Source organism: Phalaenopsis equestris, unplaced genomic scaffold (genome assembly GCF_001263595.1).
Source record: "Phalaenopsis equestris unplaced genomic scaffold, ASM126359v1 Scaffold000060, whole genome shotgun sequence".
Classification (NCBI taxonomy): domain Eukaryota; kingdom Viridiplantae; phylum Streptophyta; class Magnoliopsida; order Asparagales; family Orchidaceae; genus Phalaenopsis; species Phalaenopsis equestris.
In genome coordinates this window covers 527942-544240 of record NW_018164502.1, presented here as the reverse complement: position 1 = coordinate 544240, position 16299 = coordinate 527942, and the positions used below count along the sequence as shown (strand labels likewise).

Genomic DNA, 16299 nt, shown 5'->3' with positions numbered 1-16299 from the left:
TCATCATTAACCTCGTAAACCCACAAAAAAAAGATAATATAAAAGCCACCAAAACATAATAATATCATAAAATTGAAAGTTAGAATGAAACTAATGAAAAAAAAGAGTATATAAAGTATGCAAAATAAAGAAGATAAAGTTAATCAACAGTCGCATATAACATCTGTGATACGCTCTCTCAAAGCAGCCATCTCCGCTGCACCTTCGCCATCTTGGGTGTCAAATTCATGTGGCTCCATAACATCTTCTAGAATAGACTGCTCATCATGGAATTCAATTGCTTCAAATGAGATATGCATGTCGTCAATGTTAGCCATTTTGAAGTCCATATCAGACCGAGAGGGATGCCGCATAATGAAATTGTGGAGCGTCATCGTGGCCAGCACAATATGTACTTATTTAGGAAATAGATACGTCGACATATTGTGTAGGATAACTCTTTTTTCTTAAACCCCACATGTTCTTTTGATCACCCCACGTAAAGAAAAATGACGTTTGTTGAACATTTCTTTCTATTATAGGCGACGCCAGTTGATCTCTCAAAACTATGGATGTGGTATATGGTGTCTGGAAATGACTTTAAATACCCTCTTTGTAAGGGATATTCAACATCCACCAAATAATATTATTTGTCACGAAAGACATTATTGACTGTTGATAAAAAAAAACTAATAGGTTAAAAAAAAAGGCCAACCTGGAGACGGGTGAGGGAAGTGTTGTCTGTTATTCTTTATTGCATTGGCAAAAAGGCGGCTGTCATTGGTACTCTCTTCCCATCCGACCATCATAAATGTAAAACACATGTTGAAGTCACATACTACCCTCACATTTTTGATAAGTGAACCAGACCGACCAATGTAGGCCACCTTTTCATGGCTGGATAGTCGGGTATCCACGTGCGTACCATAATTGCCCCAATGCAGTTTTGTTTAGAAGTATTAGATATGTCAATCTCAGCACAATATGAACCTTCTGAAGTAAACATAATGCACTAACGAAACTCACCTTGAAAAAATGACATGTAACTCGGGTCATTAACAATTTTTTCTGGAGTTGTACCGAATGTTGGATTTTCTGGCTTAATTATGTTTGGCGCTAAGCTAACTAGTGCTCTCAGACCTTCAGAGAAGTATCAGCTTATTGCCTCTGAGGAATGTTGGAATCGCTCCATCACTTCTCTGATTGATTCGTTGTGAGATAGAACATACAATGTAATTACCAACACATCTCTTGTAGTCTTTCTAGAAGAACCTCGTAGGTCGTGGTTGGTACCTAGCTAATGGGTATGCTCATGCGAAATATGTTGGTGAACCTTATTGGATGTCCCGCGAGCATCTCATCCGCTCATTTATCCCCAATAAAGGATGATGTCATGCGCCATGTTTGAACAATGATGAAGTGGTAGTATTATAACAACAATGTAACAATCGTTGCAGCCATTCTTTTGCAGCGTTCTCGTTGTTGATCCATCCTGATTAAATGATTTGTTAGGATAACATGCTATGAATAAATTGCTTACAATAAAAAAGAAAAAACAATGCAAATATAAAGAAAAGCAAACATTTTCTACAACATTTGCTACTTTAATGACAAAAAATTTCACATATCATTGTCTTGAAAATACTTAAAAAATAAACATATCCATTACAATTCGACAATTCAAGAGGCAAAAAATAGTAAAGACTCATTTGTCGATCGAGAGACGTAAATATTCGACACGCAACACGGGCCACAACCTCCTAAATATTTGCCTGTGGGTCGGGTTCTCGAGCACTTTAACACATAGAAGGTTGGATCAACCACAATTTCTGAAATTCCAACCAAAACCATCATGTAATCATCGATAGTGGTGTCAGCTGTAGCATCTGGTTGCGGAGCTGCAAATACTTGTATCAGTCTATCTATTAAGCTCTTCACAAAAACATCTTTGTCCTTTGTCCTTTTTCCCATCTCGCGCCTCTTTTATTAGCACGTGGGCTAGAGCTCCCTCGTGTTTATGCTAGGCTCTTCACCAGAACCCGTAACCTGATTCGGTGACAAGTCAACTGAGATGCCTGCAAATCCCTGCTCACTTCGGTTGAACGCATGTTGACCCGTCGCGACAACCCTCTTGAACATTACGTCTAATTTATCTTCTAAGTTCGGGTCAATTCTGCACTCCTTAAATTTTTTTGCAGCTGGTATTGCCTGTAACGCAGGGAAGGGAGGGGGTGGAGAAGGGTGGCATATTAGACGAAATAGAAATAAAATGATAATTAACTGAAGAGTTCACAGGAATACATTTAGTACCTCTAACTTCTCAGTCAATCATTCCTCTGAAACATTCACGGTATGCTTGGTAGGATCTCTTTCCAATCCCGTAGATCCCCGTTTTAGTTCCTTCCATAACTTCTAATCATTCTTTAGCTGATCTCTCTTGTTCTTGAATTGTAATTGATCATACTCCCGACCTGTTAATTCTTTAAACTTCTTAGAAATATTCTATCACCCTTATTTGTTAAAGTAAGTGATGAGCCTATTTCCAAGTTCGATCTTCTTAATAGCGAAATTGCAGAAAATATTTGTAACATCCTTGTCCTACATTGCTGAGGTAACCGCTTCTTTGTTCTTAGCCATAATGAGACTAATAAAGCTATGGATGCATACGTTTACTGGTATTGATAATAAAATAAAGCACCAATAGAAACAAAAACTTAACATAATAAAGAAACTCATTTGAAGCATAGAACACAAGCCACCATAAACACAACGCACCCAACCGAAAGGGTATGCAGAGCACACCCAATCCACCATAAACAACACACAGACACCACTGTCATGTGCACACCTCACCTAAACCACCAACCCACACACCCAAAGTCACCACAAGCACACACAAACTACCATAAATACCACTCACATGCACACCTCACCTCAACCTCAAACTCAACCTCCAACGCACACACCCAAAGCCACCACAATCACACACACCAGTCACATGCACCACAGTTACATGCACACCTCACTTAAACCATCAACCCACACACCCAAAACTATCATAAGCATACCCAAGCCACCATAAACACCATTCACATGCACCACTGTCACGTGCGCACATCACCTAAACCACCAACCCACACACCCAAAGTCACCTAAAAAACACACAAGCCACCATGAAGACCACTCACGGGCACAACTGTTACGCAAACACCTCAACTAAACCACTAACGCACACACCCAAAACCACCACAAGCACGCCCAAGCCACCATAAACACCAGTGTTGCAGAAATGATTGGACATAGCAATCTTCTGATGCATATAGCAATCGAGAGCAATGCCAAAAAAAACGTCACTAATAGCAAAGAGATTGAGGAGGTGAAACTTGAGCAAGGTAATCAAATGTTTAAGATTTTCAAGGAGCATACAAACAAGACATCCATATTGGATGATCTTGGTTTTTTATGAGAATCGTCAAAAGTTTATGCAAGAAAAAAGAGATAGATAACTACAACGTAGCAAGTTGACTGTTGATTTTAAACCAATAGCTCCTATGAATAAGGTTACTTTACAAATTTTTCCTCACAGGAATAAGCTTTAACTGCTAGGCATGCAAGTGCATAGGGATTATATGGTGCGCAAGTGAACTTTCGAAAGCCTCGCATCACGCATGTGAACATATGAAAACTGTTAGAATTTAATTGATGAAATATATCAAGCATCTGTCACCAAAAGCTACCGCAAGCACACCAAAGCCACCATAAACAACACTCACAGGCACCACTGCCATGTGCACACCTCACCTAAACCACCAACCCACACACCTAAAGTCACCAAGCACACACAAGCCAACACACCCAACCCACCACACGCAAGCCAGTCAAAGCAAGTCAAATCCAACACACCTATGCCACAACACGCAAGCCAGTCGAAACAAATGCCGTTCAAAATTAACCAGAAAAAATCCAAATGAATGCCAATTGCTGAAATGAATGACAACCAGAAAAAATCCTCCATCCTCATTTCTCCAAAATGCCATAGAAATGTCAATCGCAAAACTTACCAAACTCAAAACTAATGGTAATTTAAAAAATGAATGCCAATCTTAGAAATTTTAGCAACCACGAACGTCAAAAAAGAAACATAAAAAACGAAAACCATCTCATACGAACATCCTCATTTCTCCAAAATGGAAATTTTAGATCTGCATTCGAACATCAAAAAACGAAAACCATCTCCACAAACTCTCAAGCGAATGCAATGTATACGCAACATCTTACTTCGCACGGAAAACAATTCACTGTAAATCAAAAGAGGCATTTATGCGCAATGCTCCAAAGACCCTCAACGCAATTCTCCAAGGTTACGGATCACAACAAAATAAAATTGCTAAATACTTACAAAGCACAATGATGTTAGATCGCAGAGGAGAGAACGAGAATACCAATCGAAACCTAGGGCAAGAAACGTAGGGGAGAGGGTGACGAGGATAGGGAAGACGATCAAAACCTAGGGCACGAGACGCAAGTGAGAGGGCGAGTACAAGGGGTATGTAAGTAAAAAATAGATCGAGACACTGGCTCGCGGGGATGAGGCCACAGGCCGCGTCTATGTATTAACACAAAATCGCGTTTGGCCAAACACACTCCAAACGTAAGAAACAAACGCCCTCCCTGCGTTTTGAAAACGCAAAAGCTGTGGATAAGCCGCCTCAGACACACTCTTAGAGTATCAAATTCTCCATTTTAGTCTTTTAGCTTTACAAAATTGATAAAAAATAATAACATAGAAATAATGATACAAAGTTGCTTCCATTTTAGTATCTTGAAAATTCAACTTTTATCCCAGTGTTGTTTTTAAGAGACAATTTGGATCAATTTTGTTCAATCGAGGGACTAAATTAGAGAAATGTGATACTCTGGGGCTCTATTGATCATTAACTTTGGAATATTTCAGGGATTATTTTGAAGCATAACCATTTAAATTAATGCCCAAAGAAGCCAAAGAAGAATCAACATTTTAATTTGAATTAGAAGGAACATTCAAGGTGGGCGCGATAGTTGGGTTAACAAGAATAATTTGAGGATATGTGGACTTGGAATATCTGGGAGATCACAATCGTGGAGGAATAACTAGAAAGATGTGGAGATTAGTGTATTCTAAAAGTCAAATAATCTTGGTTATAATACTATGTTGTACAAGTGAATTTCTTGAATTGTCTCAGAATATTATTGAGAATGCAAGAAAATATTCGACTTTTATTGGAATCAAAGCATTCCAAAGAGATTCTTTAGAGATGACATGCTTTTCCGAAAAAATTACTCTTAAACTTGGATGAGATTAACTCAAAGAAGACCAAGTCCAGGAACAGAATTACAAACCATGAATGCTATGTTTCTTGGATCTAGAATTGCCACCACTCTCATTTTATTTATTTTTTACCATAACAGGAAAACCAGTGAGGTTCATGCAACCTTTTTTCATAAGTGTCTGGAATGTCTGAGAATTTGACTTTGAGAAGAAAGTGAAGATGATAGAACTAATCCAATCTTCACTATAATGCCAATGAAGTGTTTCTATTCGTTCGAATTTTTAATTTCATTGCTTGAGACAAATAAAGCCAAATGATTGCAAAAAAAAAATGTATATATCTTGCTTTATGACTTGAAGAAAGGGCATTATGGATTGAGTCCTCATCTTTTCTTGGAGTAAAAGAACAATATTTTGAATTATGATTCAATTTAATGGATCCATGACAGAGGTTGGAATGTCTGAAATCTATAACAAGGTGATATCTTCTCAAACATTTGAAGAAAATGGATATTGGATGATTACCTAAACTATTTTTGGAGCAGCATTTGGTGCCCGTAAATGATTTGCTCTTTCTTGCATGCACTAGTATAGCGCCTCTTCAACGCCAGAACCCATGAAGGACCTTTGAACGCCGGTTACCCCACTTTGGGTGAGTTCAGGATCCTTTTTTTCCCATTTTGTACATGAATTTATGTCCTGGTTATAAATGCAAATAAAAACTTTTTACACCTCATAAAATTGTTATTCCTCTTCTCTCATGTGAGAAATAGAGACATGCAACATAATTTGTTTGGTTTTCCATTTTCTTAAGAACTTAATACCTAAAGCTTGCTAATATGTTTATATCACGTGACAGATATGATTTTGACGATATATGAAATAGCTGCTTTACTTATCAAGAAATCTTCACTTTTTTATAGCTATTTTTTCTGGTTTGTGGAACTCTATTGTAACTTCTTATTAATGCGGGAGCTTTTTCCCGCATAGTTTTCTCGCGGTACTGTTGTTGCTATAATACCACGGGAAAACAAATAGCTAGAGACTAGGTTCGGGCCACCAAAATAGTTTCGTTTTTCTTTCTTATTACTTTTTTTCCTATTATCCTTCATTCTTTTTTAACCCTTCCCTATATATGGGTGTATTAGGGTTTGGATTTGGAGGTTTTGGTGAGTTTTATTTTAGATTTCTGTTTGGACTATCGTTGGAATCTGTTTTCTTTTTTGAGGGATGTACCCAAGGGATTGGGTGGTGCTCCGGCTGTATCTGTCTCTTGAGGTGGTGATTATCTCCCTCGTATCACCTTTCGCATCTTTTCACATCACTCCTTGCCGCCGTACCACGCTAAAGCAACCCCCTACCAAGCGCCTTCTCCTCCTCGTCCTTGTTATTCCAGCTCTCCACCTTTGCTGCTGTAGCTCGCAATGCCTTCCTTTTGTCATCTTCCTGCTGTCTAGCCGCCCCAAACAGCAACCTGCTGCTGTTTGGACTGTCACCCCGTGCTGTCCCTAACCGCTGCCACCACTTATTCACAGTCCGGAAACCCCTTGCCAACCTTGCCGCTACCTCTCCGATCTCCCTAACTATCATCACAATCTCCTAGGATCCGCCCTAAATTGAGTTGCATGTCGTTGGTATTGTATTTTCCCTTTCAAGTGCATTGATTGTAACCTTCTATCTGCTTCCTATAATAATATTTGTTTTTTTGTAATGTGATTTGGGTTAACTTTGGTATACTTACACTATGGAGTATTTTGAAAGCACCATGCACAAAGAAAAATTCAATAAACTATGTTTGCATAATCAGAAACGCTTCTGAATTATTTGCATGTAAAATGTGCTTGTCACATGCACTGCTTGGTTGGTGTACTTGTTGGCCTTTGGGCACTAATTGATTTTTTTCTACTTGATTTTCTTAGATTATATGGCTATTTAAAATTACATTATCTACTTTGAAGGTTGGAACTGCTGATGCACTTGCTTTTTTTCTTCCGGGTATGGTTAGTCGCTTCACAAAATCTTTGCTTGTGACGAAGAATATGATAAGTGGATCAGCAGGATTGAACATGCAGTTCTTGGATTAACTGAGTTCTTGATAGTAGTTTTAAGGGATGATGTAAACCTCAGCGGACTGCAGACGTCCACCAGTGAGATTACCTGCAGTTATCAGCACAAGAATGGATCAACCCAAACTGTCCTGGACGTGCTTCGACAATTGCAGGCCAATCTTCATAATCAATCAGAAGATTTAATTTCTCTGTCAGCCCAGACTCCTTCAGAAGATGTGAGTAAGGTGAAAAATCATGATACTTTCCTCGGAGCAAGATCATTGTATGTGCAACGGACAAAGGATTGGGTAGATCAAACTTCTGCTCATGTTGATAAGTTATTATCTGCCATCTTTCCGCATGTATGTTCTTTCAGCTCCCTGCCTGTGATTTATTCCGTAATATTGATATGTAAGTTCATGCTCTTGGTAATCTTTTGCTTTTATCTCTTTTCATTTTTTTAGCTTTGCGTTTATCCTGCTGAGAAGGTTAGGAAAGCACTTGTTGATGGCACCATGGGCCTATTGTCCAACTGCAGTTTTACTCTGCAGAGGAGCAGATCAATGCTTTTGGTAAGTTTAATAACTTGGTTTCCACACAAAGTTTTTCCCTGGCAGTTTCATTATTTATTTATTTTTTTCATATTTTCCCATGAATGTCATCATAAGGTTGCAGTATGTATAGAAACAAGGAATGCTTTCAAGCCTTGGATATGTTTCAATCCATTTTACATGGCATAGACCTTAAAGGGTGTGCTACTTTTCTTTCTTGAAATTATCGTTTCTCTTGTATTTTTTCTCATGTGAATGACAGTATATTTCAGGTTGATTAATTACCTTCTGAATTTTTTTTGAAAATGTAGATGCTGTTGCTTTGATGGATTCTGTAACTCTGAACTTCCTTATATAGTTAGGTTGTAAGACTAATAATCTCTTATTGATCTTCTAAATTTCTTTTGGAACTTATCACGGTCCATCATTATGTAGCTGATATTTTCTTTTTGATGGCTTGTCTAAAGGATGGGATGTTGAAACCTTTACATCACACGCATTTTTGATAGCTTATCTCTAAGGACTGGGATTAAGGCTTTGTTGTGAATCCTTTTTCTCCATTGCATCTTATTTAGTGTCATATTTTCATTTAGTTCTAATATATTAAAATCATTTTTTATACAATAAGCCCAAGTCTTCCTGGGTCTACCTCTGCCTTTCTTAATATAAGTCGAATCTAAAACATTTACTCTCCTGATCAGATCATCATATGGTTGACGTTTAATGTGACCAAACCATCTAAGACAACATTCTCTAATTTTGTTTATCACAGGAGCTACACCAACCCTATCATGGATATATTTATTTCACATTTTGTCTCTAAGTGTAAAGTCACTCATCCACCTATTCATTCTCATCTCGACAACACTTAACTTAGTATTATGCTTCTCTTTTAAAGGCCAACGTTCAACACCTTAGAGCATTGCAGGTCTCAACACCGTCTTATAAAATTTTCCTTTTAGTTTAAGCGGTACTTTTCTATCACACAAAAGGCCCGAAGCATCTTCTCCTCAACTTCAACCAACCAACTTGAATTCTACTATTAACATCCCCATCTATATCACCATCACTTTGAACAATAGACCCAAGATATCTAAATCGTTCGCACCTTTTTATAATTTGATTACCCAAAGTTACACTTCTGTCACTAGAGCTACTACTACTAAGATTACATTCCTTGTATTCAGTTTTAATTCTACTCGAATGAAAACTTTTAGACTCCAATGTAGATCTCCATAATTCAAGTTTTTCTTTTGCTTTTTCTCTCGTCTTATTCACGAGAAGGATATCATCAGCAAAAAGCATACACCAAGGTACATCCTCTTGTAAATGGGAAAATATTTGGTCAATCCCCTCCCCGAGTAACTGTTATTTTGGTTAATTTGCTTCTTATGATGGATTGCTTTGATAAAATCCTTTTTTTCTACTCTATTTTCAGCTGCTTGGCTCATTTTTTATTCACACCAAATCCCCTAGGTAAGGGCTTCGTAGGATTTAGGAATTCTAATGCGACAAAATGCCGCAATGCATGAAATCATATGCTTCATATTTAAAAGTCGTGGTTAAATTCTTTTAATTAGAACAAGAAATTGTCTTCTTTTGATCTTAACCAAAAAAATATGTAAAATTCACACCAAATAATAATTTAAAATCAACGAAATAAAAGAAGCTTAACAGAAAATAAAAACTAGAAAAACCCAAAAGTCTATTAAGATTTACAAATCAATTACGATCACAAAAAACAATCACAAATTATTTATAAGAAAAAGAATAAGGGAAGGGTTCACCAAGTAGAGGAAAATCTAGGCCTTTTATTTGACAAGGAGTTGCCTAAAAAAAATGTAGTTATTTTTGAGCTGCACTTGAAGGAATTGATGATACCGGAGCTAACCCAAACCGTAATAGAAATAGTTGAATTCGAATATGATTACAACAATGACACTTTAAACAGGAAATAAATGATAACAAACATAAAATGACACCAACAAACACCACTAAAGTATATCCCAAGGTTGGTGGAGGTCGGTTAGGTGGTCAGAACAGCCAAAAGAGGGGCAGGAATTGTGTTGGCAGCGAAGCGGAATGTTGAAACAGCAAAGGCAGCAGGCGAGGTGGCGAACGAAGTGGCGAGGCACGGTAGGAAAGACTGGAAGAGCCTAGGAACAGAAGAAAACAACATGTTTGCTGTTTTCCATATAATGAAAGCAAATGGGCGAAGCGGAGAGGCTGCAGTGCAGCAAAGAGCTGCTGTCCGGGACGGGGGCTGCGAACAAGGAGGGCTGGAATGGGAAGACTGCAGTGAAAAACGACAAAAGCTGCTGTTCTGGGTGCGACTGCAGCCTGGAAGGACGACGTGGAGCGCTGGGTGTGATGGGGAGGATAAATCACCTCCTGGAAATCAAGATATAGTCGAAGCACTACTTGGAATACTAGAATAACCCATGATGAGAAGAAGATACACTGACAGCTGTCCCAACACAAAACGCACTAAAAACCACTAATCCAAATCCTAATAGACATTTTTAGCGAAGGACTAAAAAGAACAAAGGATAATAGGAAACAAATAGTAAGAAAGAAAAACGACACTATTTTGGCTGTCCGACTCCTGCCTCCCGCTATTTTTTTTTTCGGCTAGCTACAGTACCGCAAGAAAACTGTGCTGGAAAAAGCTTTCGTGTCAATCTCCTGGTGTTGTGGAAGTTTCAACTTCATTCGTCGAAGTTTCTGGCTGCTCATAGCAGGGAGTCAAATCTGTCAAATTGAAGGTAGAAAATATATTGTAGTCCCCTAGTAGGTCGATCAAGTAGGCGTTATCATTTTAAAGCACATTATGATAGAATAGATATCCATCATCTTTTGACACAATCTGAGCTGACACTATTGGTAGACTAGTATTCTCATGAATCAGGTATCGGGCTATTCCATTAGTAAACTTCTTTTTTCACTCCTCGTACTCGACAAAATGTAGCTGATAAACCAGGATGTGAAGAGAAATTAACTATGGGGTGAAATCTGTGGTAGGTTGCACCTTTCACATTAGCAATCACTCAGGAGCGACCTCTTCTTCTTCACTGATATGTTCTTGATCCTATTGAAGAATTTTCTTCCCCATCAAGCCTCTAATACAAATTTCAAAGTTGGGTTTCATCCCTCCTGTTTGGACATCTGAGAATATGTACCATACTGAACTAAATCTAACATCTTAAATACTCCTTGAAATCTTCTCGACATGGCACAAAAGAGTCTCATCTCTGATAAGCTGACCTCCCTTAGTAGGGGCAACTCAGAGATGAGTCTATGGATCTTAAAAGTCTGAGTTTCTTGTCGTGTCTGATTTCAGTTACTCAAACTCATGACTCCTTTTGACATCCAGGGTTAGTCCTGCTGATGCTCTCTCAACGTCTGTTACATCAGATTCAATACCTTCTTGAACAACTGTTGTTATATCAGTTGAAATCTCTATGTTGGAGTCAATTAGAATCAATGGTGTCTCTTCCTCGTTGGTTGAAAATTGAGGATCCTCTCTCAAGTCTTCATCTTCTTCTGGATCAGCGTTTATTTCTTAACCGCTCCTTGATCAGTGAAAGCGATCACTCTTCTTATTGTGCAAACTGATTCATTATGTCCAAAACCGTGGCACTTGAAACACTTCCTATTGTGATAGATTTATGGATGTGGATTGGTTCCACTTGTTCTTCATTCTGAACTATTTTTTCCTTTAACGGGGTCGTCTTGAGTGTTCTACTTAAGTGTACTCTAGCTGTAAAACCCAGAGGTTGAACTGTGTATAAGATGTGGTAGTCGCTTGGTGATGTTGCTTATTCACTTCTGAAGCTAGGGTTTGAACACTATGTCTATAATAAGCTAATTGAAACTGGCGTTGTATCTCCTGCTTTATCTTTAGATTCTCCCGTTGAAGTCGACGGATTTCTCGCTATATCTTCTCTCAAGTGGGTTCATGCATGTATCTTCTTGGTAATATGACTAGGGTTTAGGGTTGTGAAGTGAAAGAGGGTTAAAGGTGTAGGAAAATTAATTTGGGGTTGCTGATTTCGAAAAACAGCATTGGGAAATTAGGGTTAGTTAAAATTTGGCTTGGGTTTGTGAATAAGAAAGAAAAATTTCAGTGAAGATGACTTAGGTAGGGGCGGGTGTTAGAAAACTCTAGGATAAGAGTAGGGTTAGGCTAGCTCTTATATCAAATGCTACCAGAGTTAACCCAAATCACAGTAGAAATATAAATATTATTGTTGAATTCAAATAGGGTTACAACGACGACTCTTCAAACAGGAAATAAATGGTGGCGAACAAAATGGCGACTCTTCAAACAAAACAGGAAATAAATGGTGGCGAACAAAATGGTGAGGTGCGGTAGGAAAGGCTGGAACAGCCAGGAGACAGCAGAAAACAGAAGGTTTACTGTTTTTTGATGACGGCAATGAAGTTGTGAAGCGGGGAGGGTGCAGGGCAGCAAGGAGCTGCTGTCCGAGACGGGGATAGTGAGCAAGGAGTGCTGGAATCTGAAGACTGCAGTGAAAAACAGCAAAAGCTGCTGTCCTAAGGGCTGCTGCAGCAGGAAAGGACGACGTGGAACGGTATGGTGCAATGGGGGAAGGATAAATCACCACCTGGAAATCAAGATATAACCTAAGCACCACTTGGAACCCTAGGATACAACCCTTGAACGGAAGAAGAGAGTCTTGATACAAAACACACCAAACATTATTAATCTGGACTCTAATACACTCATATATAGGGATTGACTAAAAAGGAACGAAAGGTAATAAGAAAGAAATGATAAGAAAGAAAAACAACACTGTTTTGGCAGCCCAACTCCGCTCTCCAACAATTTGTTTTCCGACGGTACTGTTTACTGTGAGAAAACTGGAAGGGAAAAAGCTCCGCGTAAATTGATATCTAAGAGAACACACAGGATTGAATAGAAATCTAATTTTTTTAATTAAAATTTATTGTTTACATACTACATAATCATATATTTTTACTTTCTAATGTTCGAAAATTGACCCCCTCTGATGGCAAATCAGCTCAGGAACGTTGATAAGAACCAAAAAAGGAAACTGCTAAAACTCTTAATGGTATCAACATTGTAGCTATTTCATATAACCCCACAAATAAGAGTACTATCGATAAATCATTAAGGTAAACAGAACATTAATCTGTCTCTAAGCATTAAGTGGCAGAACAATAAGGAAAACTGTCTACCATTTGACCCAAAACATTTTATAAATTTGAAGCTATGTAAAATACAAATATAGCATCCATACTACTTAAATAGAAACCAAAATTGTCATCCTGATGGGACTATTTTCATCCTCATTTAAAGAGTTTAGGAACTATTTTTATTCTTATTTACAAATTTGGCAAGCAAATTGGGCTCTTTTTCAAATGGGGATACTATTTACAAATTTGGCAAGCAAATTGGGCTCTTTTTTTTTTGTCTGGTACCATTTTGTCCATCTGTAAATAGCTGAGATTATTTTGGCTATTTTCTCTAAATTGAATATTGCTACAGTTATAGGAATCACAAGCAATGCTTCCACCGAAAGCAATAAGAATCTATTGTCACCGGAACCAAATGCTTCAGTTCTCCATGAAATCTGTTTGTCTTGGAAAAAAAATCAGCTGTTTTGTATTCTTCATTTGATTCATCAAATAAATCATGTCGTGGATCTTCCTACAATGTAATCCATAAAATCATTACAAATTAGGTTAAATTTAGAAGTGCGCAATATATCTTTTGAATACGATCATTAGTAAATACTATTTCATCATCTATGGAGGGTTTGCATTTTGCATTACTAAAATAAAAAAAAAGTACAAATGGGTGTACAAAATTATGCCACTTGGGCATCAAAAGTATGGGAGCTATCCTGTTCTAAAATAGCAAAACGATCGCCTAAATCCAACTCAGGCGAAAACAAAAAACTATCTATCTAGGCTTGCTGGGCACAAAAATGAGCAACTTTGTTATAAGAACAATGAAAAAAAAAATGAAAAATAACCTGTTTAAAGTCCAAAAGAAAAGCAATATGTGGGCTCTCAGGTGGATTTTGGTTCTACGTGTGCTACTCCATGCTACTTCGAAGAAAGTCGATCACGTTCTGGTTTTAATCCTCAATTATGATACCCCACAATTCAAACATTTAAGGCTCGAACCAGTTCTTTAAAGAGAGAATAGCCTCGAGCTCCACTTGGGTGCAGTCCCAATGTTCCCAATGCCTACATCCAGCCTTAATGCTATATCCTCTATCATCCTGGAAAATTGCATCGATACCCGCCTAGTAAGAAGAAAGGGGCGCTCCATCAATATGCACTTTTAGCCACCTGGGAGTGTGAGGACACCAAGAGGAGTTACGTTAAATGGTAAGTGGCCCATAGATCCCGAATCAATGTAGCTTTAGAAACTAGTTTTGATAGGTAGATGAGAATTCCCCAGTTTGAGTGCGTTAGACAAATTTTTCAATGAGGAGATGTAAAGTGAGAAGACTCCAAAGCATTGGTTGGAAGTTGATGAAATTACGTTAAATTAGACACACAAAAATAACTAATTCCAGAACTTCAATTTTTTAGTATATTATTGTTTTCCTTAGTCCATTATTTGATTTGAAATGACTTTTATTTTCTCTCACGTTTATTTTTTTTAATGTCTCTAATATGAAACCTTTTTAGATTCATGCCTACCATTTTGTGTTCTCAAAATTTTAACATCTTTGTTTACATCAGCAATAGGTTTATAATTGCGATAGCTGATAGTCATTTTTTTGCTAATATCTTCATTTATATCAGACAAATTGTGCAAATGAATGATAAAGTATGAACAAAATAATGAAAATGCTAGAAGGCTAATTTACCCCATAAGGAATATTATTGAAATTTATGACTAATTCCTAGAGGATAAGATGACAAAGAACTTGTGAACAAACAAAACGCTTAACTTTGAATTGCATATATGGACATACATTCTCTTTAAAAAAAGAGTAACCTTCCTTTGATGAATTAAGCATATTAAGAAGTGTTAATACAAGAAGTTTTAAATTTCATATTTCTTTTAAGCCATTGGTCATTGGCATGCTTCATGAAATTTTCATGAAATTGATGCAACTCAATTCTCTCTTTTGATTTCTTTTTATTAACTTGTATATTAGGAAAACCAGAATGACTAATGAAATCAGTAGTTTCTCATAGAGATAATTTTTACTGATAAGTTATCAGTACTTGCATTATCTGATTGGTCAGTTCATCAGATACATTATTTATGATCGCTTTAATTTAAAGTCAAGCATATACCCAATCTCAATTTAAATTTCAGGTTCAATTATGCTTTTATGCTAACTTTTGTTTACATACCCTAATATTGCCTTTTGTTTATGTATGGATTTAAAGTTATGAACATAATCTATTGTAGATGAATATTCATTTTATAATTACAGATCATCTTATACACTTAAAACAAATTGAAATAAAGGGGCAATTACATTCAGATGACTCGAAACTTGCTATGTACAAATCAAACACTCTCTTTCATCCATTTTCCAAATTCTTACTCAAATATCAAAATTCATGGTAAAGCCCTCTTCCATTTTTCTTATTTTTATCAAATTCTAAATAGTTTAATCATGGCACGCGTATACACATCGGTTCGGTAGTTCAAAAAAATCACCTAGGTGGTTAACATGTGAATATCAATGTTTTGGGTGTTCTATATGTAATTATCCCTTAAAAAATACTTATAAACTTGAGCTCTTTTAATTTAGATTAGATTCAACTAGACGTAATTTTAGCCAGACAGAAATATTGTTATCCCGTGTTCATGATAGACTTTAGAGGAGATGGTAATGACTTTTCTTAAAAAGGCATAATACCGGAGGAAAAAGCTCGAACCACAAAAGAAACAAAAAAGTAAACTTTTATTGATATAAGAATATGGTGATAACACACTCAAACTGAAAATAACATCACCAACACATAAAATGACTTAAACAACACTTTGTAGTGAATCCCAAGGGCAGTGGAGGTAGGCTTGGTGGACCGAGATGGCTGGCAAGGGTGGTGGCAGCAGAGGAATGCTGATGATTGCGAGAGGAAGGTGTAGAATTTGCAGGAACAAGGTAAAATGCAGAGGATGGAGCGGCGGACGCTGGGGAAGGGAATTAGGAGTGACTGGAGGCTATGGGGAAGGAGGAGAGCTGGATAGCCAAAAAGGGTGGAGGATACATCACCACCTTAGCATAGGATACAGTCGGAGCATCACCACCTCCTCGTATACCGCTCACAAAGAGAAAAAGGACTCCGCATAGGAATTTGAAATCAACACAGCAAAAACTACTTCCTAACTTTAAGAATAGCAACTAAATAGACTCTTATATGAAGAAGAAAGGAACGAGATAAAGAA

General features: G+C 37.4%; 1 protein-coding gene across 1 annotated transcript in view; it reads left to right on the top strand.

The window, feature by feature from the left end:
- LOC110019520 overlaps positions 1 to 16299 on the top strand; it is a 72741-nt gene that overhangs the window by 25691 nt on the left and 30751 nt on the right. The window contains 3 exon segments of the mRNA XM_020717206.1: positions 7246 to 7345; positions 7348 to 7697; positions 7800 to 7907. Coding sequence (XP_020572865.1) covers positions 7246 to 7345; positions 7348 to 7697; positions 7800 to 7907 — 558 coding nt within the window.